Source organism: Rhineura floridana, chromosome 10, assembly GCF_030035675.1.
Source record: "Rhineura floridana isolate rRhiFlo1 chromosome 10, rRhiFlo1.hap2, whole genome shotgun sequence".
Lineage (NCBI taxonomy): Eukaryota > Metazoa > Chordata > Lepidosauria > Squamata > Rhineuridae > Rhineura > Rhineura floridana.
The window spans coordinates 67024712-67051312 of record NC_084489.1 but is presented as its reverse complement, the minus strand read 5'-3'; the positions used below and the strand labels follow the sequence as shown (position 1 = coordinate 67051312).

The 26601-nt window shown below is 40.8% G+C and overlaps 1 protein-coding gene across 1 annotated transcript in view; it reads left to right on the top strand.

Annotated features, from left to right (window-relative positions):
- Positions 1-22004, top strand: part of KIF5B (kinesin family member 5B) — a 54236-nt gene extending 32232 nt beyond the window's left edge. Inside the window, exons 15-26 of the mRNA XM_061587268.1 lie at positions 1814-1957; positions 5553-5741; positions 6874-6991; positions 7439-7500; positions 7601-7710; positions 9155-9256; positions 14371-14431; positions 14516-14587; positions 14682-14786; positions 16471-16687; positions 17656-17807; positions 19574-22004. Coding sequence (XP_061443252.1) covers positions 1814-1957; positions 5553-5741; positions 6874-6991; positions 7439-7500; positions 7601-7710; positions 9155-9256; positions 14371-14431; positions 14516-14587; positions 14682-14786; positions 16471-16687; positions 17656-17792 — 1317 coding nt within the window. The 3' untranslated portion in view covers positions 17793-17807; positions 19574-22004. The remainder of the gene's footprint in view (positions 1-1813; positions 1958-5552; positions 5742-6873; positions 6992-7438; positions 7501-7600; positions 7711-9154; positions 9257-14370; positions 14432-14515; positions 14588-14681; positions 14787-16470; positions 16688-17655; positions 17808-19573) is intronic.
- Positions 22005-26601: the final 4597 nt, after the last annotated feature.

The window sequence follows — 26601 nt, the reverse complement described above, 5'->3', positions numbered from 1 at the left end:
GGCTTTAAGTTAGCCCTATTCCCGTGGTTCCCAAACTTGTTTTCCCAAGTTGAAAATTGCTGATGGTCTTGGTGGACGCTTAATGAGTTTTCTACTAGTTGTACCAATTGCAATGTGCTGTGCCAAATGCTGCATGATTTTGAAGGTTCATATTGTGTATTTATCATAGATGTGTTTGCTGCCATGGGATCCTTTAGAAGGAAGGATGGGATATAAATACATAATGTTTTACATTATTACAGTATGCCTTCCATAGAATTAAAATTGCAATACAATATAAGAAATAAAAAAGCAGTAACAATACCATTAAAAATCAGTATGAATACTTAATGTGAACTTGACGTGGACCGCCTGAATAAAACTTGCGGACCATTGTTTGGGAACCCCTGCCCTACTCCAAATTCAGTTCAGGAGTGGGGCTACTGCCTGCTGAGTTGGCCTGAGCCTGGCAGAAGGAAAAGGGCCTTTAAAATAGAGATTTACTTATATCATCATTTTAGCCAGGGTAAGTTCCACTGGGTTTCCAGAGCACATGACTGTGCTGAAGGAGGTTTGGAGTAGATGTAAGTCTCTTCTTCCTCTCCTCCCCACCAGGCACCTGTTTTTGGGACTTAACACTGGTGTAGGTTCTTTCAGTTTAAGTTCCACCAGCTGAGCCAGGATGAGGAAATTATACCAGCATAACCATGGCTTAGCTGGGATAGCCCAAGATCCACTTATTCCAAACTCTGTTGTTCTGGCAGATCTTGAGTTTGGATTGCACTGTAAGTCTCTAGTTATAGAACTATATACATGTATGATTGACAAATCTGAAAATTACAAGATGTAACGAGGGTATTTATTTGGCTTGTTTTGTATTTGTTCACTTCTATTGGAATTTGCCCAGAAAACATGTTATTGTATAGAATGTAAGTATTAGAAATGAAATAGGTTTTTATTTTTCCTATATTTCGGGAGAAAAAACTAACCCCAGTATTCAGCTATTGACTATTGAATGCCAGGAGATAAGCTGCACTTCTTATCAGCACCACGCTGCAGCACATATCAGCACATCTTTCCTTCAGTCGTTTTGTGTGGGTTTTTTTCCTTCACTTAGGCTTTTTTAACTTCTGTGGGTTGTATCCAGTGGTGTACCTCCACTGATCCAGCAGAGGTTCCCATTGTCAGGATGGGGAGGGAGGCTCTTTTAACCAATCCACCTTGCCTCCTGTAACCGACTGTGCCACCTTCCACACTGTTTGGAAGGATTCCTCAATCCTCTGGAGCAGATTTGGGGAGCCAATGGAAGCAGCAGTGGAGAAGTTGAATATGCAAAAATCGCCTTCTTTCCACATGCAGCCTTCCATTAGCAGAGGAATTGAATTCAATACAAACCTATCTCTTCTCTTAACTGTTACCCCTTGTTTACGTTAGCTAGGGCAAGATTGGTGTGTTTGTGGCCTTCCAGATGTTGGATTCTAACTTCTGTCAGATCCAGTTAGCATAGCCAATGAGCATGGATGTTAGAAGGTGAAGTCCAACAACATCTGAGGGACTAAACACAGCCCATTTCTGTCTGAGGAGGTTCTTGAACACCTCCTTTTTCTGAACTACACTGGAAAGCATGTATTTGTAAAAAGGCTGCACTCTTAGGTTAAGAATGTGCATTCCTCAGCAAAGAAGGAATAGTGCCTTCAGCTTTTACTGGGGTGCTTCAAATTCTGGCAGATATCTTGGATTGACTGTCACAACTGAAATTATTTCCTAAGTAACCAAATACATATTTAGTATTACTGGTATGTTATTTATTTGATACATATTTATTTTGTTTCAGGTAACATTAGCTAGTATAGATGCAGAACTTCAAAAACTTAAAGAAATGACCAATCACCAGAAAAAACGGGCAACAGAAATGATGGCATCTCTATTAAAAGATCTTGCAGAAATCGGAATTGCTGTGGGAAATAACGATGTGAAGGTAAGTGGCAACTGAGCTGTATTACAAAACATTAAGATAGTAAATTCACATGAATTGTTTGTAATTGTATGTAGATAAATTAGGAATGTTTCTTCTTGTCCTTGTCTCTTCTCCACCATACAAGCATTTGAAATTCTCATTACATGTCCTTGAGTGTGTGTTTGGTACCTGATGCTTACAATTAAGGTGTAAAGAATTGTTGTCATTGGCTTCTCTTCCCTAAAATTCTGCTACCCTTGACTAATTTATAATGGAATAAGTGGAAGAGGGTGGTATTTTGGAAACATTGGGTTGTTTGCTTGCTTCATGGTGATCAGCAGTAGTTCCTTTAAAAGAACTTTTAAAAAATGTGTATGCTGCTAACATGGCTGCATGGAACTTTTCTGAGAGCCCTACCCCTTGGGTATGATGGTGTATCATGACACACTATTACTCTGTGGGACCTTCTGGAGGGGAAAATGGCAGCCAGTAACCACCCAACAGAGTTCTGCTATAGGTGTTGGTACAGGTCACAGCAAAAATGAAAATTTAAAAGTGAAAGAAATATGACTTCCCATCAGTGGTAAGTAAACACATCTGAAGCCTTCTGAAAAATTAAATTGAAGTGGTCCCCAAATTTGCAAACTGAGTGCAATTTTTTGTGGGTGGGTGTTAATTTTGTTACAATCCTAGTTTAAAGCAGATCTATATAAAATCTAGCAGGCACATAGATAAGATAGGAAGGAAATAGTATATTGGATAGTATAAGAACATAAGAACATAAGAAGAGCCTGCTGGATCAGGCCAGTGGCCCATCTAGTCCAGCATCCTGTTCTCACAGTGGCCAACCAGGTGCCTGGGGGAAGCCCGCAAGCAGGACCCGAGTGCAAGAACACTCTCCCCTCCTGAGGCTTCCGGCAACTGGTTTTCAGAAGCATGCTGCCTCTGACTAGGGTGGCACAGCACAGCCATCACGGCTAGTAGCCATTGATAGCCCTGTCCTCCATGAATTTGTCTAATCTTCTTTTAAAGCCGTCCAAGCTGGTGGCCATTACTGCGTCTTGTGGGAGCAAATTCCACAGTTTAACTATGCGCTGAGTAAAGAAGTACTTCCTTTTGTCTGTCCTGAATCTTCCAACATTCAGCTTCTTTGAATGTCCACGAGTTCTAGTATTATGAGAGAGGGAGAAGAACTTTTCTCTATCCACTTTCTCAATGCCATGCATAATTTTATACACTTCTATCATGTCTCCTCTGACCCGCCTTTTCTCTAAACTAAAAAGCCCCAAATGCTGCAACCTTTCCTCGTAAGGGAGTCGCTCCATCCCCTTGATCATTCTGGTTGCCCTCTTCTGAACCTTTTCCAACTCTAGAATATCCTTTTTGAGATGAGAAGACCAGAACTGTACACAGTATTCCAAATGCGGCCGCACCATAGATTTATACAACGGTATTATGATATCGGCTGTTTTATTTTCAATACCTTTCCTAATTATCGCTAGCGTGGAATTTGCCTTTTTCACAGCTGCCGCACACTGGGTCGACATTTTCATCGTGCTGTCCACTACAACCCCGAGGTCTCTCTCCTGGTCGGTCACCGCCAGTTCAGACCCCATGAGCGTATATGTGAAATTCAGATTTTTTGCTCCAATATGCATAATTTTACACTTGTTTATATTGAATTGCATTTGCCATTTTTCCGCCCATTCACTCAGTTTGGAGAGGTCTTTTTGGAGCTCTTCGCAATCCCTTTTTGTTTTAACAACCCTGAACAATTTAGTGTCGTCAGCAAACTTGGCCACTGGACTGCTCACTCCTAATTCTAGGTCATTAATGAACAAGTTGAAAAGTACAGGTCCCAATACCGATCCTTGAGGGACTCCACTTTCTACAGCCCTCCATTGAGAGAACTGTCTGCTTATTCCTACTTTCTGCTTCTTAACCAATTCCTTATCCACAAGAGGACCTCTCCTCTTATTCCATGACTGCTAAGCTTCCTCAGAAGTCTTTGGTGAGGTACCTTGTCAAATGCTTTTTGAAAGTCTAAGTACACTATGTCCATTGGATCACCTCTATCTATATGCTTGTTGACACTCTCAAAGAATTCTAATAGGTTACTGAGACAGGACTTTCCCTTGCAGAAGCCATGCTGGCTCTGCTTCAGCAAGGCTTGTTCTTCTATGTGCTTAGTTAATCTAGCTTTAATAATACTTTCTACCAGTTTTCCAGGGACAGAAGTTAAGCTAACTGGCCTGTAATTTCCGGGATCCCCTCTGGATCTCTTTTTGAATATTGGCGTTACATTTGCCACTTTCCAGTCCTCAGGCACGGAGGACCTGAGGGACAAGTTACATATTTTAGTTAGCAGATCAGCAATTTCACATTTGAGTTCTTTGAGAACTCTCGGGTGGATGCCATCCGGGCCTGGTGATTTGTCAGTTTTTATATTGTCCATTAAGCCTAGAACTTCCTCTCTCGTTACCACTATTTGTCTCAGTTCCTCAGAATCCCTTCCTGCAAATGTTAGTTCAGGTTCAGGGATCTGCCCTATATCTTCCACTGTGAAGACAGATGCAAAGAATTCATTTAGCTTCTCTGCAATCTCCTTATCATTCTTTAGTACACCTTTGACTCCCTTATCATCCAAGGGTCCAATCGCCTCCCTAGATGGTCTCCTGCTTTGAATGTATTTATAGAATTTTTTGTTGTTGGTTTTTATGTTCTTAGCCATGTGCTCCTCAAATTCTTTTTTAGCATCCCTTATTGTCTTCTTGCATTTCTTTTGCCAGAGTTTGTGTTCTTTTTTATTTTCTTCATTCGGACAAGACTTCCATTTTCTGAAGGAAGACTTTTTGCCTCTAAGAGCTTCCTTGACTTTGCTCGTTAACCATGCTGGCATCTTCTTGGCCCTGGCGGTACCTTTTCTGATCTGCGGTATGCACTCCAGTTGAGCTTCTAATATAGTGTTTTTAAACAACTTCCAAGCATTTTCGAGTGATGTGACCCTCTGGACTTTGTTTTTCAGCTTTCTTTTTACCAATCCCCTCATTTTTGTGAAGTTTCCTCTTTTGAAGTCAAATGTGACTGTGTTGGATTTTCTTGGCAATTGGCCATTTACATGTATGTTTAATTTAATAGCACTGTGGTCACTGCTCCCAATCGGTTCAACAACACTTACATCTCGCACCAGGTCCCGGTCCCCACTGAGGATTAAGTCCAGGGTTGCCGTCCCTCTGGTCGGTTCCATGACCAACTGGTCTAGGGAATAGTCATTTAGAATATCTAAAAACTTTGCTTCTTTGTCATGACTGGAACACATATGCGGCCAGTCTGTGTCCGGGTAGTTGAAGTCACCCATTACTACCGCATTTCCTAGTTTGGATGCTTCCTCAATTTCATATCTCATCTCAAGGTCTCCCTGAGCATTTTGATCAGGGGGACGATAGATGGTCCCCAGAATTAAATCCCTCCTGGGGCATGGTATCACCACCCACAACGATTCTGTGGAGGAGTCCACCTCTTTGGGGGTTTCGAGCTTATATTGAACAGTGAATGTGTGCATGATTTTCTGAAATGTTGTATGTTTGGAACTAAACATTTATTTATTCTTTCTCAGCAACCAGAAGGAACTGGCATGATAGACGAGGAATTCACAGTTGCAAGACTCTATATCAGTAAAATGAAATCTGAAGTGAAAACTATGGTGAAACGGTGTAAGCAGTTAGAAAGTACGCAGACAGAGAGCAATAAGAAAATGGAAGAAAATGAAAAAGAGTTAGCAGCCTGTCAACTTCGTATCTCTCAGGTAAATGAAGAGGTTTGGCTGTGTCAGTTAAGGTCATTTCTGCTTCTTGATTCCAATACCCATGTTTGCTTATAGCTAAGTAACACTGCACTTCCTAAATTATTGCTATTACAAGTGGAATCTTCAACAAAATGTGCTGTGTGAAGTGCTGTTCTTCAGGAGTCCAGTTGCTCCATTCCATTTCCTGTTACCACCCCCTCCCCACAGTTGGTTAGCATTCCGTGACACTGACGACACTCCATCGCCATTGGGCTGTTCTTGAAGCTTTCCTACACATTTTCTTGTACTTCTGCAATCTTTGGGATTCCTCCCTCTTGTGCATGAGTGATCTCATTTTGGTTACAAAAACAATGACATTCACAGCCTAAATACTGGAAGTAATAGGAATTGTTTTTTCTGAGCCTGAAAGTATTAGAATTAACTTGTTTAAGCAATTTATTTTGCTTCAAATGAAAATTTCCAGTGGCCTTGGCATTCTGTGGCTCTTACATTGTGCATGTCTAATCTAGGCAACAACATTTCAGAAGCTTTTCAAAGTGAGTTATAGCCACCCATGTGTATGAGATTATAGTAAACATCTATCTAGTGATAGGAGCTTATTGATACTAGTTTTCCATCTTGGCTACAAAGGTTTGCTGATAGTATTTCATGATTAATACACAAAGGCAACAACTATGTCAGATACAAACTACTTCCACCGCTGGCAGAAAGAGCTAGTTTTGGTGAACTCCAAAAGGCAGGTAGAAGTCAAAGGTGTTAAATTACAGGCTTTCATATTTTGGGCTACGTGTAAGATTTTGCTACCATGTCAGTCCCATAGTACATCATTACCTTCTCTTAAAGCTTTTAATGTTGGAGCAAGTTGTACCTTATGTGTTGATCGAGAGAGAGAAATCTATCAAACTTTTATTAGTTTGGAGAAGTAAATGACTGCAAATTATTGTAGCTTGTGTTCTGTACGTGGTGTGAGAAGCAGTTACATATATAGTTAATCGCTATAGTATAATCTATTGTCATCTTGCATATACTTCTCAGACATGCATTTTAGTATTGCAGCTTAACTACCAAGTTCATAAGCTGCATGAGCTTATTTACATGTAACTTCTTATAATTTCTGTTTTCACCCTGAAAGCATGAAGCCAAGATCAAGTCACTTACAGAGTACCTTCAGAATGTGGAACAGAAGAAAAGACAGCTTGAAGAGTCTGTGGATTCCCTTAATGATGAGCTAGTTGAGCTTCGAGCACAAAGTATGAGTTGCTTTACTGTATGCTTAATGTGTAACGAGTGTGAATTGTGACGTGGAAAGTCCTAGGTTGAGTCTCATTGCAGCGATGAACTTGTGGCCTTGGGCAAGCTGTTGTGTGTCTCAGACTTCTGTAACATGGAGATGATGGCATATTTCATAGTATGTAAGGATTACTAAATGTACATGTAAAGTGCTTTGATTATTTAGGAAAAGGGTTCTTTTCAAATACTATGTTTGTGAGCTTCCCAGGCATCTGGTTCGCCATAATTGGAAATGGAATACTTGACAAGATGGGCCACTGGTCTGAGCTAGTACAGCTCTTACATTCTTACTAGTGTAAGGTGCATAATATTTTGGGCATGCTACAATCTTTCAACAGTTAGGTGAGATTGTGTATTCAGTAAACCTGCCTATGTTCTTTAGCTAAAATCTCTTTTTTTCTTGCTAGAAAAAGTTCACGAAATGGAGAAGGAGCACTTAAACAAAGTTCAAACTGCAAATGAAGTCAAGGCAAGTAAATGTCTAGTGTGTTCTAATAGATTATCTTTGAAAAAATAGTTTTTAAATCATCACTTACAATGATATAAAATCAGAACATTTGGTTCTTTAGCAAGCTGTTGAGCAGCAGATTCAAAGTCACCGTGAGACTCATCAGAAGCAGATTAGCAGTCTGAGAGATGAAATTGAAGCAAAGGAGAAACTAATTACTGACCTGCAAGAGTAAGTTTTGCAACTACTGCATGCATCTTTGTGGGAGAGCAGAGAACAACATTTTAACTTCTAACATTGCAATCCTAGCCATGTCTATTCAGAAGTAAGTCCTATTGAATTCAGTGGGGCTTACTCCCAAATAAATAGGGTTATAATTGCAGCTTAAATTCCTTTTTAATGTGTTGCTTTCATTTTACTTAAGCTCTTCAACTCTTCTTTGTAGAAGGTAATAAAACGCTGCTTCTGTTCAAAGGTATAGTTCATCTGTACAGTAGGGCCCTGCTTACCGGCGATTCGCTAATGCGGTGGCTTTCCTCCCCTCTTTTAAAGCCGATTTTGCAGCATTTTTGCGCAATGCGCCCCATTAAAGTCAATGGGGTTCCGCTTTACAGCGATTTCCGCTTTACGGCGGGGGTCTGGAACAGAACCCGCCTTATAAGCGGGGCCCTACTGTACATGAATAGAAATATCTTTTTATGTATCCATTAGCCTTAGTTCAAGGCCGGTTTTGCAACTTTCTTCCCAAATGAGAGGTAAACTTAATGTTTGTGTCATAGACGTAAAATTCAATCCAATATTGACTCACTGTTTGTTTAAAAGGCTTTATTTAAGGCTTGTGAATTTGTCAGTTCCAGCAACGCTTGTCATTCTAAAGATACACAGTGGGCTCCAAGAAAATTTTTAATCTGATCCTGTATGGTTTGCGATCTGCTAGCACAAAAGGACCAAACCTGATGTGGATTTTTTGATGACAAGTGTCATATGTTAAAAGATGGAAAGGCTGATTATTATGGAAAGCTTTCACTTTATACATATAATAAAAATGTAAGAATGTTGTCACGCTGCATTCACTTGGCTACAGACAGTAGTGCTGTGAACTACAGTGTGATATGAGGCGGTGGATGGGCAGCCTAGGTGTGAGCCACAGAGGGATAGCCAGAACAGGCTGCAGTAGCCCCCCAGCTCCACTGACTTGTTAGCCTGCTAGCCTTGGGCCCTGCCTCCAGGATCCAGATCTTCAGGCCAGCCAGAGCTACAACTGGCCACCTTCCTTCACCCAACCAGTTTGGGGATCTGCTGTTTTTTGCTGTTGCCACCGTCCACCTAATTAGGATAAAGTGTCCTAACTTTTCATGGGGGGATGACCTTTCATGGAAGGGGGTAAAGGAGAAGTATAGGGAGGATAACAAAAGGGTGACAGGATCAGCGTGGGATGGACTTTGCAAGCATTCGTATGCTCCCCCTTTCAGTGTCTGATGTTGGGATTTTAACAAGTGGGCAGGGCAGTCCAACTGTCAAAGTTGGCCTGTGGGGTGGGAGCCAAAAAGATTGCCCAACTCTGGTCTAAGGGGTTGGGGGGGATTGGCGAGGGCTAGGGTGGGGGGTAGGTGAGGTTGGCAAGCAGCATGAGCATGAGTAATTAGTAATTACTTTTTTATAATTTCTGTGTAAGTCAAAATCAGAAGATGATGCTTGAGCAGGAACGACTCAGAATTGAACATGATAAACTGAAAGCTACTGATCAAGAGAAAAGCAGGAAACTGCATGAGCTTACGTAAGTAACAACAGTAAGGGAGATACTCTGTGGTTGGACAAATCTAATGTTGATTTATGGAAACTGTTCATTCTCACATACAGTTTTAAGCAAGAAGCTTCCATAAATGTGCCTCTGGGTCTTCAGATGTTGTCGGACCACAACTCGCATTAACCCCAACCAGCTTAGTCAGTGGCCAAGGATGATGGGAGTTGTCAAGGTTGAAGAACAGTGCTACATAATTCACATATGGGCGAACATTATTTATTTATTTATTTTATTTCATTTCATTTTTAAACCGCCCATAGCAAATACCTCTCTGGGCGGTGTACAAAACAGAGTTAAAGTACAATGTTACAATAAAATCCATTTCAAATAACAAGAAAATTTAAAACATTAAAATGGACAATTAAACATTAACATTAAACATTAAAATGCCTGGGAGTATAGCCAGGTCTTAACCTGGCGCCTAAAAGAAAATACCGTAGGCGCCAGGCGTATCTCCTCTGATAAGCTGTTCCACAATTCGGGGGCCACCACAGAAAAGGCCCTAGATCTAGTAGTAATCCTCCGGGCATCCTGATGAGTTGGTACCCGGAGGAGGGCCTTAGATACTGAACGAAGTGGACGGGTAGGTTCATAGCAGGACAGGCGTTCCACAAGGTACTGCGGTCCCACACCGTGTAAGGCTTTATAGGTCAAAACCAACACCTTGAATCTGGCTCGGAAACAAGCAGGTAGCCAGTGCAAACGGGCCAGGACAGGTGTTATATGTGCGGACCGATTGGTCCTCGTCAGCAGCCTGGCTGCTGCGTTTTGCACTAGCTGTAGTTTCCGAACTGTCTTCAAGGGCAGCCCTACGTAGAGCGCATTACAGTAATCCAGTCTAGAGGTTACCAGAGCGTGAACAACTGAGGCGAGATCGTCACTGTCCAGATAGGGGCGTAGTTGGGCGACTAAGCGAAGATGGTAAAACCCATTCCGTGCCACCGAGGCCACTTGAGCCTCAAGTGACAAGGAAGGGTCAAAAAGGACACCCAAGCTACAAACCTGTTCCTTCAAGGGGAGTGTAACCCCATCTAGAACAGGTCGGGCATCCACCATCTGGGCAGAAAAAGAGTTCACCAACAGCGTCTCGGTCATGTCTGGATTGAGTTTCAGTTTATTAGCTCTCATCCAGTCCATTATCGCGGTCAGGCAACGGTTCAGTACATCAACAGACTCACCTGAAGAAGATGAAAAGGAGAAGTAGAGCTGCGTGTCATCAGCGTACTGATGGCAACGCACTCTAAAACTCCTGATGACCGCACCCAGAGACTGCATGTAGATGTTAAAAAGCATGGGGGACAAAACCGATCCCTGAGGGACTCCACAATGGAGAGTCCAGGGTATCGAGCAATATTCCCCAAGCACTACCTTCTGGCGACGATCCGCTAAGTAAGAGCAGAGCCACTGCCAAGCAGTGCCCCCAACTCCGCGAGCCTTCCCAGAAGGATACCATGGTCGATGGTATCAAACACCGCTGAGAGATCAAGGAGAATCAACAGAGTCACACTCCCCCTGTCCCTCTCCCGACAAAGGTCATCATACAGGGCGACCAAGGCTGTTTCAGTGCCAAAACCGGACCTAAAACCGGATTGAAACGGATCCAGATAATCGGTTTCATCCAAAAGCGCCTGGAGCTGGGTGGCGACAACCTGCTCCAAAACCTTGCCCAAAAAAGGGACATTCGCCACCGGTCTATAGTTGTTCAAAACATCTGGGTCCAAAGAAGGTTTCTTTAAAAGAGGTCTCACTACTGCCTCCTTGAGACTACCAGGGACTACTCCCTCTCTCAAGGAGGCATTTATCACCTCTTTGGCCCAGCTGGTGGTTACAGCCCTGCCAGCCTTCACCAGCCAAGATGGGCAGGGGTCCAGAGCAGACGTGGTCGCCCGCACCATTCCAGGTACCTTGTCCACTTCCTCGAGCTGCACCAACTGAAACTCATCCAATAATAAAGGACAAGGCCGCGCTCTGGACAACTCAATGGATTCAACTGTCATAATATCAGAGTCCAAGTCCCGATGGATGCATTCAATCTTTTCTTGGAAGTGCTCCGCAAATTCGTTGCAGCGGGCTTCCGATGTTTCCTTAGTATCAGGAGGGCCAGAATGTAAAAGCCCTCGTACCACCTTAAATAGCTCCGCTGGGCGGCAAAGAGATGATCTAATAGTGGCAGCAAAATAAGACTTTTTCGCCGCCCTGACCGCTTTTACGTACAACTTAGTGGAAGCACTTACCAAAGAACGACTACATCCGTCAGGAGTTCACCTCCACCTGCACTCTAGCCTCCTTCTCTCTTGCTTCATCACTCTCAGCTCCGGGGTATACCACGGTGCTGTATGAGTTCTGCACCGAAGGGGGCGCGTGGGGGCGATCATGTCAGTGGCCCGAGTCATCTCCGTATTCCACAGATCGACCATGGCCTCGACAGGCGCGCCAGTACTATCAGCCGGAAAAACTCCCAGAGCCCTCTGGAAAACTACAGGATCCATAAGCCTCCGGGAGCGGACCAACTTAATAGGTCCCCCACCTCTGCGGAGGGAAAGGGCTGTTGTGATTCTAAAACTCAACAAGCGGTGATCTGTCCATGACAATGGAGTAGATGAAAAATACCCCACCCTCAGATCACCATCTCCATGACCAGTGGCGAAGATCAAATCAAGAGTATGTCCTGATACATGCCTCAGGCCAGTAACAATTTGAGACAGCCCCATGGTTGTCATGGAGGCCATGAAGTCCTGAGCCGCCCCAAACAAGACAGTCTTGGCATGAATGTTGAAATCCCTCAGTACCATTAGCTTTCTTTGAAGCTCTATATCTTTCTAAAAGTTGCTAATTAGGAAATATGATGAGACCCTGTACTGCAATAGGAGTTGTGCAGATACTGTAATAGCATCTGTTCTTAAAAACAAAGAGCTATTGGATACAGCATTGAATTTTGGGTATATGTTTACTGAAATGGATTGGACAGGGTATTCTAAATTTTAAAATACTGAAATACTTGGAGGTTTGAAGCATATTTTGGAGAAAGATTGTATAATGTGTATATTGCAGTTATCAATCCTGTATCTCAAAATATGTACAGGTTTTGTTTTAAAATGCATTCTAGCAAATCAGGATAATATCATGTCTGCCTTTTTAAAGCTTATTAAGAAACTACCAGTCTACAGTGTGCACACATAATATTCCATTATTTAAAATATCTTTTTATAGCTTCCATATCCTGTGTAAATAAAGGTGTAACACTGTTCCTGATTACCTCAACATTTTAAGTAATGAATATAAAGAGTTGAAAGGAGGCACCTCAAATATTTGAATTCTACTACAGTGGTCGCCAACCTTTATGGACCGGGGGCATATTTTTAATTTTGAGAGAGTGCTGAGGGTACCAATGACAAGATTGCTGACACCAGGGCGTGGAGTAACACAACATAGCTGCACAGGGGTGTGGCAGAATTAGGAAGAGTACAGTCATTGCTACATCTCTCTCTTCCCCCTCCAACAACCTCATGTTTACCAGGAGAAGTCAGCTATATCCTGATTGTGCAGATAAAGCTGTCAAAGGTACCTATTTTCCTCGGTGCCAATCCTAAACCAAAGTCTAGGCAATTTAACTTGCAGTAAACCCCAATAAACATACTTATTTTATGTAGTCATAATGTAGGCATGTATACCATTGTACTATAAGTTAACTATGTAGTGAATGGCTGAATATCAGCTTCTGCAAAGCAGGAGACATTCCTAAACTTCATTGCTCAGATTTTGCATTTGCCAATTGGGGTGGGGATCCACCCACAGTTATTGTGTAGTAGTATTTGCAGAAAATACTTTCTAGGGAGTACCTGGTCTCAGATGAACCCACCGCTGGATACATGCATCCTGGTTGCTAGGTAAAAAGGAAGGGCAGACTACAGAGATTCCAAGGACTACTAGAAAACAAGACAGAAGAAGGAAAAGTGCACTGAAGGGGAGGGAAAAACAGAAGCTCTTTAAATCAAATCTTTATTGTTAAGGTCAATAACCAGTATAAAATAGAGACATAAAACTCTCATAAGAGGAGATTATCCTAATATACACAAGAATAAAATGCAATAAAATGGGGTAAGAAAATACAAGATAAAATTGTTAAAACGTATGATTGTTAAGAAATAAGATTATAAAGTTCCCGAGGGGGAGGTTACAAGATAGCTAGGGCCAGAAGTTCTTTAGGTTCCCATGGATTCCTACTGCCTGTGTCCAAACAAATCAATCACAACTCTGACTTCACTCATTGCCTAAAAACAGTGACAGGCAGGAGCAGCCTGGCTGGTTCATTTTGCAGAAATAGCTTAGAAAGGTACCTGCACATTTTGCTTCATAACTTTCTTTCTAGGAGGGCTACAGAGATATTTTTTTAAATGAAAGCTCAGAGTCTGGGCCACTTCCCAGAGACACTAGTGAAGGCCTTCACAGCCACCAGGGCACCCTGGGGTGCCAGGTTGGCGATCCCCTGGTAAAAGAAGTGCCCAAGAATGTTAATTACTTTTCACCCATTCTCACATACTTTGCCCTGCATTTAAAGTTCCACATACAGTTCTCCATCTTTGTCTTACAAACCACGATATAAAAAAAGTTCCTTCCCCTGCTACTTTTGGTTCTTTGCTGTGAGATTGGGGGGGGGGGGATGATGGGTGGTGGCAACAAGCTCCCTGACCTTTTTCCTCCTGAACTAAGAGTAGTTGGCTTTTGAAAATGTACTGTTTGAAAAATAATTGGTTGAACAGTTCTGAAACACATTATTGTTGTGGGTTTTGCCTATCTCATTGTACGTTGTAAACGCCATATGTGAAAAATACTGCGGGCTTATTCGTTTTCTATTTTGTTTATAGCTTCCAGGTTGAGGCTTGCTTAAACTTAGCACTTCTGGGCTTTAGAATGTGGGCAGAGATTGATTGTCCAGCAGAAGGTTAACTTTATAGTTCAGTTTTTAAGTTGTGGAAGCAGCTGTCTGATGTGTGGTGTTTCATTCTTAAATGTTTTGCATTATTTTAAACTACTTTGGGTCAGACTGGAAGAAAAGTAGTTAGGTAATAAATTTTTGTTTACTTTAGGGTTATGCAAGATAGGCGAGAGCAAGCAAGGCAAGACTTGAAAGGTTTGGAAGAGACTGTGGTAAGCTATTTATTCAAAAATATTTCAAATTCTTGAATTTCTCAGTTTAGGATACTATACTTATGCCATCTTTTATGTTCTTAGGCAAAAGAACTTCAGACCCTACACAACCTTAGGAAACTGTTTGTTCAAGATTTGGCCACCAGAGTTAAGAAGGTAATATGCTCAGTTCTTCGTTTCAATGGCTGTTGCTATTTTTGTACTAATTTCTTAGGAATTTAAACTTCGATTGAATGTCTTTTCACTTTAGAGTGCAGAGATAGACTCAGATGACACTGGGGGCAGTGCTGCCCAAAAGCAGAAGATTTCTTTTCTTGAGAATAATCTTGAACAGCTCACCAAAGTCCACAAACAGGTAAACTGAAATATATTTCTATGATTCTGTGATACTCTTATTTCTACTATTTCCATGGCTTTATAAAGGCTTGTCTATGTTGTAGATCTTGAAGTTCTTTGGCTTACAAGTTGATCTCTTCAAGTTATTACAAGAAACTATTTAGTCAACTATCTTATTTAAGCAAATGTGTTAATGGGTAAAAATCAAGGACTCTTGGTCAAATTTAACTATCCTTATGGTCCTGCTTTCTTTGATATGATCTGCAAGCATCCTGCTACATCTACTCATGCATTCAGAAGAGCAACAAAGAATACTGAATCCATAACAAATATTTATTTATTTATTACATTTATATGCCGTCTCATAGCCAAAGCTCTCTGGGCGGTTTACAGAAATTAAGAACATTGGACATTAAAACAAATATACAATTTAAAAACCATACAAAGTTTAAAACAATGAAGCACAGATAAACAACTTAAAAGACCTGGAGTCAGAGCTCAGCACATGTTGTCAGAATGCCTGGGAGAAAAGGAAAGTCTTGATCTGGTGCTGAAAAGATAACAATGTTGGCGCCAGGCAAACTTCATCGGGGAGATCATTCCATAATTTGGGGGCCACCAATTAAAAGGCCCTCTCCGTTGTTGCCATCCTCCAAGCTTCCCTTGGAGTAGTCACCTGGAGGAGGACCTTTGATGTTAAGCATAGTGTACGGGTGGGTTTGTGTCGGGAAAGGCGTTTCGTCAGGTATTGTGGTCCTTAATAGCCTTATCCTCCATGAATTTGTCTAATCCTCTTTTAAAGCCATCCAAGTTGGTGGACATCACTGCCTGTTGTGGGCAAACTCCATAGTTTAACTTGCTTTTGTCTGTCCTGAATCTTCCAACATTCAGCTTCATTGGATATCCATGTGTTCAGGAACAAAACCTCGGGATTGTAGTGGAGAGTTCAATGAAGATATCAACCCAGCGTTCAGATGATAAAAAGTCGCAGGCCTGGGGGGATATTCTCAGTAACTCCTCGGGCAAAAATTGCCCTGCCGGTGCCGTGTTGCATTCCCCGCAGGGCGTATGTGTGCGATGTGAGTGAGTGTGCATGAGAGAGAGAGAGAGAGAAGGCTCATGACAGCCTTGCATTGCAGTGCAACCCCTTCCTCCCTCTCACCCAGGCTGGTTTGGATTCACCTCGCAGCTGCAGCCTCCTTGCTGGGGAGGGGAGCGAGAGATCGCTCCGCCATTGCTGCAGGTAGTTCTATTCACAGCTCTGTCTTAAGGATGTTAACATTTTGGAAGACTTGGGCTTGCATTCAGTGAAGTGTAAATGTAATTGTTCCATCAGTGCAAGGATTTTTCCTTGTACAATGGAACATTGTCCCCTTCCCCCTGCACCCCTAAATCTGCTCTGCAGGTTCCCCAACCCAAGCAGATTTTGGGATGGTGCGGAGAGGGGGATTCACATCCACTAGCACTAATCCTTGTGCTAGCACATAGAGTTCATTGAATACCACCCTTGGATTTTTAAAAACTTTTTTCTATGAGGGAATATTTTATTCTCGTTCTGTTTCAGACTTGGTCTGGAATTCTTTGTTAGTTGAAAAAGTACTATTCAAAGTGTCTTTTTTTATCATGGTGTGAAAGGATTTGCAAAGGTTTTAATTCCCATATTCAAGATTTAATACATATAAAAAATACGTTTCTACCCCCAGCTGGTACGTGATAATGCAGATCTTCGCTGTGAGCTTCCAAAACTGGAGAAACGGCTTAGAGCTACAGCTGAGCGAGTTAAAGCTTTGGAATCAGCACTAAAGGAAGCCAAAGAGAATGCATCCCGTGATCGCAAGCGATATCAACAAGAAGTTGATCGTATTAAGGATGCTGTGAGGTCAAAGAACATGATCAGAAAGGCACATTCTGCACAGATTGGTTAGTAGAGGAAAATGGAGCATTAATAATTGCAAATGTGAAATCTTGAAGACTTGTTCTTGGATCATTTAGTGGTACACCTGGATCTTAAAATGGTGGTAGATCACATGCATACCCACAAATTATATTGATGTATCCATTGAATAGATTACCTGGAGCTGTTGTATGGGTCTTTGGGAAGGACCTGTTTAAAAAAAAAAGTAGCAGAATGTTTTGTATTGGCTACAGCAATCAGTACTGTGCTTTGTTAGCACAACTTGGGTTTTAGATCCTTCCGGTGTACGAACACATGTTATAGCAAAACTCGCTTAAGCTTTAATATGCAAGGGTTCTTGAAGTTAGTTTTACATAATACAATTATATTATCTCTATTTGTATGTATATTCCATCCTTATACAAGTAAAATCAAAATACATCAAATGGCAGTGAAACAAGATCAAAACATAACAAGTAATCACGATGCTTACCCAGGATAGTTGATGTTACATACAATATAAAATTGATAACTTCTATTCTTACACTTATAGAATGGGTGCCAGAAGGTTTCTGAATTTTATAGTAGTTCTAACAAATTCATTGGCATAAACATTCATTGGCTTGAGTCCATTTGATCAGATGCTTGAAATAACTGTGGTACAAGAAAGTTTATGCTATAACCTTTAAGATACCACAAGACTTAATCTGTAGCAGACAACAAACATGTCTACCCCTTTGGAAATAAAACAGTAATGAAATATCAGCAAAACAGCAGAGCTAAAACTTTAAAAGCAACTCTGGATACCTAGTTGAAAAGTAGTCATAAAAGGCCTTTCTGATTAGAAATTACACAACACATTCTTAGAGCTTAAATGTACTTGCTTGCTCCCTTATTAAGTATATTATATTAAGTATAAGCATATTCAAGCTGCGATCCAAATAAGTCACATGACTGTGCTTTAGCTTTTAATATCTGCTTTTATTTCATGCAGCTAAGCCTATTCGCCCTGGTCAACATCCTGCAGCTTCTCCAACTCATCCAAGTGCAATTCGTGGAGGAGGTGCTTTTACTCAAAATAGCCAGCCAGTTGCCCTACGTGGAGGTGGAGCACGGCAGGAGAAAGCATAAATGTACATGAACAAGGTTGGCTTTTAACTTACCTATTCTGTTTAATGTTTGTCTTCAGTTGTAAATGTTTGGTAATTTTAAAGTTTGAATATTAGATAAAAACCCAGGTACACAAGAGGATTTGAGATTAGGGACAGCTTCATTTGAACAAACAGGGTGGATAAAACTAAATAGTTCACAGCTAAATATGTTCCAGAACTGTCCCAAACAGCTCAGGTTGTTCCACGTGTTGATTATTTCTGTGTGTGCTATACCTTATAGCATGTGATAAGATGGTATCTGCAGGTGAGGGTCTCCTGCAGATACCCTCTTATCAGGAGGTCCGTTCTGCACAACATAGGAAATGGACCTTTAGTGTGGCGGCACCTACCCTGTGGAATTCCCTCCCCTTGAATATTAGGCAGGTGCCATCTCTGTTATCTTTTTGGTGCCTTTTGAAGACTTTCCTCTTTCAATAAGCCTTTTAAGTTGAGACCTATCCCAGTCTGCATCTGTGTTGGTATTTATTTATTTATATACCGCCCCATAGCCGAAGCTCTCTGGGCTGTTTACAGCAATTAAAAACAAATATACAAATTTTAAAGCAAACAAAAAATGATCTGTTTCTGGGTGATCAATTGGATGCAGGTAGGAAAAGAGGGACTAACCTGAGGCTTGTCCTCTTTTGTAGTGGAAATGTGCGGGGATTTCACAGGGTAGGGCTTGGTGAGCACCCTTAGGCACACTTTAAGGTGAAAGGTGGGATCTGAGGAATTGCTTTTAATATGTTGTTTTAAAAATATATGTTTTTAACCCTTTTGTAAAGATGTTTGTAAAGCTTTTTAAAAAAATGTTTTTAAAGTTGTTTTGTTTTAATGTATTTTAAGGTCTGTTTTTATTATGTTTTGATGTGTTTTTGGCGTTTTTGTTTACTGGGCGGGATATAAATAATAAAATTAATAAATAAATAGTAAATAATAAAATAAATGTGCCTTTATATAGTTGCCAGTCTAACCAAGATTAAATTTAGCCCTTGGGCCAGCTACAAGAAAAGTTGAGGATAAGAGGAATTGATTTTTTAATTCCTTATTGCTGGAGTAAATCCAATTTAGGTAGAAATTCCCCTTCGTGTTGTAAAATAATGCATTTATATGAACTGAGAAACATCCTAAAGAAAATAGACCAGAATTCATGTATTTTAAAGAAGATGAATTGCAGTGAAACTAGAGGAGCAGAATCTGAAGGTGAAAAAATGGACTGCCTTCAAGTCGAACCTATGAATTTCATGGTAAGCGGTATTCAGAGGGGGTTTACCATTGCCTCCCTCTGAGGCTAGTCTAGTCCTCTCCAGCTGGATAGGGCCTGCTCAGCTTGGCACAGCTGCACAAGCCAGCCCCTTCCTGTCTGCAACTGCCAGCTGGGGGGCAACTGGGCTCCTTGGGTCTATGCAGCTTGCCCACGGCTGCACAGGTGGCAGGGCACATAACCCCTGAGCCACTCACTGTGGGGGTGATCTTTACCTGGCCCTTGACACCCAGGAGACACAAACGGGGATTTGAACTCACAGTCTCTGGACTCACAGCCAGGCTCAGATTGCTAAACAAATCATTGTAAAAAAACATTAATTCTGTGTTAGATTTGGTACATCATCTCTGCTGAAATCACGAGGAAAATTTAGACTAAATAGTTTTGAATGTGTAAATGGAGATGGATAATTGTGTAAAGCTCACAGTTAAGAAAGAGTATACTAAAATTATGAACGGCTGTTTTTCTTATGCATACGTTTCTTTGGCTATTTCTAGATGCTGAAAACTACATGCAGCAAGAAGAGGATTGGATATCGCGCAATGAAAGTCATTCCGTGACAGTGATCTTATTATCTGTCTTTCCCTGGAGATTGTAGGATTATTTTTTGAAAATTGTATAAACTTCTATTGGTCTGTACAGCTCTCCTCATTCTACAAATTTGGCTAATTGACTCCAAACAAAACTAGGAAATACTTGTTCTTCTTGGGAAATTGACGTGTAACTTAAAATGTAGCTCTTTCATCACATGATCTGTCTTTCACGTCTTAAATTTAGTCTGCACTGTGCCAAGTTGAATGTATGTTAAGCAACATCTTCGTTAAAATTTCCTAGCTTAATTTATGTATATTTAATGGTCTTAGGGAATGTGGAACAATATTGAAGTTTTAATTTTACCACTTTTAATAACACTACTTGACCCACTCTTGAATTACAGCAGCACTGTACAGTAAGTTTTCCTGAATGGCTGTATAGAGCGTAAGACTAAAATTATGTGTACAGTATACTATTACTGAGGTGTGCTTATGATGACTGCCCTTAGGCACTGAAGTCTCTCAAAAAATATGGATTGAACATTTTCTTTTTTGACGAGGCTGCTTAACTGTTTGATTAAATCTGTGTTATCAGGTTAATGAGATAATACTGTATAACAAGTAGTAAATGTATGGTTACATGGAAAGAGTTTGGCAATTGACTTTTCATCTGTCCTGTTCCTGATTATACCCAGAATAGTGTGATGAAGTGAAAACATTCTGCTTCATCTTGATGAGTCTGTTAGTGGTGACCAGAACTGGATAAATTTGGTTAACTGCTATAGTGAGAAATTGGGACACTGTAGAACTTCCCTTGTGTATCAGTGCATCATCTTTTTAATGTACTTTATTCAAACCGCAAATTAGACTTTAAGCGAATGAGTTGATTAGATAAATGGAACAAACTGAATAAAACAGGCAAAGAAAGTGCATAAAATGGATATGGAAATTGTGCTATACTGAAACTGTACTGTAACTTATTTGTAAATCCAGAGTTCTGTAAATGTGTTTTTCTCCAGCAATCTTGTCAGACATCTTACTGCCTTTCATTTTTTGCAAGCGAAGTCCTGTGACTTAAAAAAAAGAAGAGGTTTTGCCCTACAAAAAAGCACTTGAAAGTACATGTCACAAAGTTCAAATAATGGTTTTGACAGGAAGTTCCTGCTTGATATATTCCAAAGGTTTTAGAAGGCTTTCTTATTACAGTCACTAGGCTGGTAAGAGGTGAAAGAAGATGCTGTCCAACAATAGATTTTGAATAACTGCTTTTCCAGAGCAAGTTGTTGCCAGTTTTGTATTATACTGCAGTACATTCACAGGCACTTGAGAGAGGTTTTCTGTAATCTTTATGACTAACTTTTTTACAAATTGAAGTATTTGTATTATGAAAGAGGTTTAGTAATAGAAAAAAACGATGTTTTTTTTCTGTTCCTTAACTTCTGATTAACATCTTTTTTTATAATTTTATTTTAGAGGCTGGATTTCTTTATCAGCCAGACCCTTGCTAGTTCAGGATTGTCGTAAGATAAACCTTTTCCTTTTGTGCTTGAATTAAACACTCCAAACTTAATATGAAATAAGAGGGGACTTGCATAAAGGAAAAAAGGTGGTGAAGAAATATCTGTAAGTGCTTGAAGTTGTATTTTCGGTTGCTGTGTCCTATGTTAGTGTCTCAACTTTAACCATACAATTTCAGTCCTGATTCAGTTTACACAAGTCTGGTTTCCTGGCAAAATACTCGATTGAAGCAGGATATTTTCTCATGGCTGTTTACGTTAGTTTCATTCCTGTAAGTAATGTATCACAGGTTTTGGTGCTGACATGGCTGTGTAATTAAGCAGTTAAATAAACTGTAACTAGCATGTAGCTCAACATGTACATCCTTTTTATACCTAAGCTTTTTTTATTTTAACCTTTTATGAAGTTTATCAAGAACAGCAACTTAAACTTTCAAAAGGTTTCCTGTGTTGATTCTTTGGATCACCAGTGGTAGGTTGCATGGACAGGACAATTTTTGGTTTTGTAAATTTAAAATCTTCAATCTGCAATAGAATTTTAAATGCATTGCTGTTCCAATTTACTGTTGAGATTTGTTCCCCTAGGTCATTTTCTTAAAAATGGCTTAGAATAGGAATTGAATGACATGAAAGAAGACTATTTATTCATGGGATAAACTAAATTATTTGCATAATATTACTGATTAACTACTTTAACCCTAAATTAGATATAATAGTCTGCCTGTGGCAAGAATTGGCCACTGAATAAACAGTGATGTATTCTCAATACATGAGAATGCATTTAAGTATAACTGGTTTGGAGAAGATGCCATATAGTTTTAACAACCTGCATGCTGTAAATGTTTTTGTGTTTAAATAAAGAAAATCTTTGAATTTTAGTGAACTTAATGAAGGTTATTATAGGTCTCAATGGCCTTTTAAAGTAGTATCCATCTGGTGGCATTGCTTTTCTACCCATGTACCGAGGTGCTATATTGAGCATGACTATTCTCGTAAATACCAGGTTTTTTGGAAGGAGCCTTTATCAGTCAGGACACATTTTTCCACTTAAGGGCCATACACAAACCTCCCAGTACTTTTCTTCACACTAGGGAGCCAGAATGAACCACAGGAGTTTGTGTGTACCATTTCTGCAAAGATACCCCACCCCTGCTAAGTGCCTCAAAAGGGTGAATAGTTTGCATGTGGAAAGTTTGTTTACTTGTCCATCTACATACTTCCATTTAATTTGCACTCTGTATCATCTTCCAGTTGTATCTTTTAAAATATATATATTAACCTCATTTCCAAAAGGTGTATCTATTGAGGATTTTTATCCTGCTGATGAAATTGATGGCCTATATCATGCAAGCTGACATCTCTAGCAGAAAATGAATTGAACTAAAGATTTTGGCCACTAGAGGGTGCAACAATCTCTTCGGTAACTCTGGAGGATATCTTTGAGCTATTGAATAGCAGGAAGGTAGGGAATGGCAGCATAGATGCTGTTTCATACTTCAATATGAAGAAAAACTGCCCCAGAAGATGTATTTTATAATGTACAAGTGGTCAGAGGTAAGATGCTTTAGTGTTTTATATGTAGAGCTCATTATTGGCACATTACAAGGATATGTGTGCATTTGTTCTTTGCTCCTTGCAAAGTAAGGTGGGAGGTAATCTTTTACAGGACACTGGGTAGACAATATCAGATGTAGAGTAGGAATAGCCAGATAAGAATTCCGGTATTTTCTTTGCTATCTCCCCTGGACTCTGATTGATTTCATTGCCAAGTAGAAATAAGTAACTTTTCTGTTTCACTGTGGTTAAAAAGTGTAGGCTTGCTTAACAGGTGGCTAAGCAGAAGCCTAACCAACTTTCCTTCAGGCTTCACCCAGATCTACTTGAAAGCCTTTTTTTAAAGTTATCATAGGAGCCAGAAGGCAGTTAACAGCAAGGTATGCATAAAAATACTTTGGGGAAAGAAGATTCAGTGGCTGTTCCTCCTGGGCAGTCCAGCTACTGGTGCGTGAGGCCACTTTATCCCCCCGGGAGGGTCTATATACCTGCAAATCAAGTTAAAGCAGTTTTTAAATTTCTCCATAGTAAAGAATATGGGGGAGGCACAAAACTATATTTTTCCAGATTGGTATTTGGATTCAGACCTGAGCTGAATTGGGCAGACTCTGAAGCACTTGGGGCTATATAAGGCTGCTTTCTAAAGTGCTACATAGGGGTCTGAACCAAATCTTGTGGTCAGTGCACATCCTCTACCCCTACAACTTCTTTAAAGCATTTTCATCCTGCTCTGTCTCCTATAGTGGCTTACATAAGATCAACAACAAACAAGGCATGGCTTCTGCAAGGGAAAGTCCTGTCTCAGTAACCTATTAGAATTCTTTGAGAGTGTCAACAAGCATATAGATAGAGGTGATCCAGTGGACATAGCTTCTTTAGGCTTTCAAAAAGCGTTTGACAAGGTACCTCACCAAAGACTTCTGAGGAAGCTTAGCAGTCATGGAATAAGAGGAGAGGTCCTCTTGTGGATAAGGAATTGGTTAAGAAGCAGAAAGAGAGTAGGAATAAACGGACAGTTCTCCCAATGGAGGGCTGTAGAGAGTGGAGTCCCTCAAGGAACGGTATTGGGACCTGTACTTTTCAACTTGTTCATTAATGACCTAGAATTAGGAGTGAGCCGTGAAGTGGCCAAGTTTGCTGACGACACTAAATTGTTCAGGGTTGTTAAAACAAAAAGGGATTGCGAAGAGCTCCAAAAAGACCTCTCCAAACTGCGTGAATGGGCAGGAAAATGGCAAATGCAATTCAATATAAACAAGTGTAAAATTATGCATATTGGAGCAAAAAATCTGAATTTCACATATACGCTCATGGGGTCTGAACTGGGGGTGACTGACCAGGAGAGAGACCTCGGGGTTGTAGTGGACAGCACGATTAAAATGTCGACCCAGTGTGCGGCAGCTGTGAAAAAGGCAAGTTCCACGCTAGCGATAATTAGGAAAGGTATTGAAAATAAAACAGCCGATACCGTAATGCCGTTGTATAAATCTATGGTGCGGCCGCATTTGGAATACTGTGTACAGTTCTGGTCGCCTCATCTCAAAAAGGATATTCTAGAGTTGGAAAAGGTTCAGAAGAGGGCAACCAGAATGATCAAGGGGATGGAGTGACTCCCTTATGAGGAAAGGTTGCAGCATTTGGGGCTTTTTAGTTTAGAGAAAAGGCGGGTCAGAGGAGACATGATAGAAGTGTATAAAATTACGCATGGCATTGAGAAAGTGGATAGAGAAAAGTTTTTCTCCCTCTCTCAATACTAGAACTCGTGGACATTCAAAGAAGCTGAATGTTGGAAGATTCAGGACAGACAAAAGGAAGTACTTCTTTACTCAGCGCATAGTTAAACTATGGAATTTGCTCCCACAAGATGCAGTAATGGCCACCAGCTTGGATGGCTTTAAAAGAAGATTAGACAAATTCATGGAGGACAGAGCTATCAATGGCTACTAGCCATGATGGCTGTGCTGTGCCACCCTAGTCAGAGGCAACATGCTTCTGAAAACCAGTTGCCGGAAGCCTCAGGAGGGGAGTGTTCTTGCACTCGGGTCCTGCTTGCGGGCTTCCCCCAGGCACCTGGTTGGCCACTGTGAGAACAGGATGCTGGACTAGATGGGCCACTGGCCTGATCCAGCAGGCTCTTCTTAGGTTCTTAAGGCATTCCCTGACCCTAGGTTTACAATCTTAGAGACATAACAAGGAAATTGGAATGAGTAGGGAAAATGAAAGGAAGCAGACTCAGGCAACAATTCTTATTTCTTGTAATAACCACCTGGAAAGGAAACAGTTGGAGGAGAACAGGAGCCCAACAGAGCCGATCTTTTAGCAGAACCAATAAAATTGTCCCAAAGATCTTCATTGTACATGTAAGTTAAAAGTGCCTCCAGAGGCATCTGGCATGTTTTATTGATTATAATCACTTTTAGCTAGGAGCAGTTTTTGTAACCATAGAAACATAATTTTATTTAATGCTGGCAGCCTCTTTGGGGAAAATAGTAAAGGAGCAAGCTGTTTAAATTATTTAAGAGCTAAAAAGCATTTCTTTCATGACTGTCTCCTAATTAGTGATGGTAAATAATGGATGGGAACAAAACATTGAGCCTTGCAAACTGTTAGATTTTCTCCAAAAGATCTTGAAAGTTTCACAGTTATGCTAGATATTTAGAATCTATCTTGAGATTACAGTTAAAGCCTACAGTTTATGTTGGAGTAGGGTCCAGTTAGTCTCTCCGTCACAGAGCAGGGCTCCTGTACCCTTAACAGTGCCATGACAAACAAAACCTGCAGCTGAGGTTTTTCCTTGTGCTAATGCCATGATGGGGAGAAGTTTTCTCTCCAATGATGGAGGAGTTTGAAGCGCACTAATTTGGCATTCCTAGAGAGGTGCTCTTACTTTGCTTGCCAAAAAAAGCTGTGGGAAAATTTAGCTCAAGTAAGTGGGTGCACCACTATAGATTCTGCATTTTTTAAACCATGTCTGCTCTGCAACAGTTGGTATTTGAACCTGCTGTACTTTGGAAGGAGCCTTCCACCCTCTAAAACGCCACTGTCTTTCAAACAATATCTGGGATGGAATTGCATGCCCTCACGCTGCGCTTTATAGCTTGTGAAAAACAGCACCTTCCTTCCACTTCTGGTGTGGTGTATAACTGAATACTCTGGGTTTTATCCAATGAAGTTGTCCCATTTTTAGTGCAAGGACTTCAGGCCATGCAACGGGACATCCTGCCCTCTTTCCCCACTGTGTCCTTCAATCTGTTCTGGGCAGTTGGGAAAAACGCAGAACAGATTTTTGGGGGGGGGGGCATAAGGAGGAGAGGAAGTCCCATTGCACAGGCAGAAGCCCTTCTGCTAATGGCACAATTTTGTTGGATACAACTCTCTTGATTCTTTCAACAGCTGACTCTGCTTCTACTGTGGTCTAGTTAAGAGATGAAGCGCAAAATTCATTAAAAAATGTGTGTAATTTATGTAGCAGCTGTGCTGCTTGCCTCATATTGGGAAATGGCACTTGTGACCAAAGGGAAGCTTAACGCAATTGGCATGGCAGTGCTGTCTTGTTCATTCAGCGTTCTTGTTTATGACTTTTCATTAAAAAGACATCAAAGTGGTTTACATTGAAACATAATAGGAATCACAAAAACAAATAATTTAAATCGGCAATAAAATGGTAAGCCAGTTTAAAGCACAGAAAGGCAGAAAAAAGTAAAATTAAACTACCCATGGCCTCCAAAGAACTGGGAAAACAAATCTTCACCAAGCAGTGGAAGCCTATCCGTGTAGGAAGGTACTACCATGGAGAAGGCCCTATTTTGGGTCCTCCTATGATGGATCCCAACTGTTGGAGAGGCCACAAACAGGATCCTCTGTGCTGATCTCGAGGCTCAGGCTGGTTCATATGGGGGAGGTGTTCTAACAAATACCTAG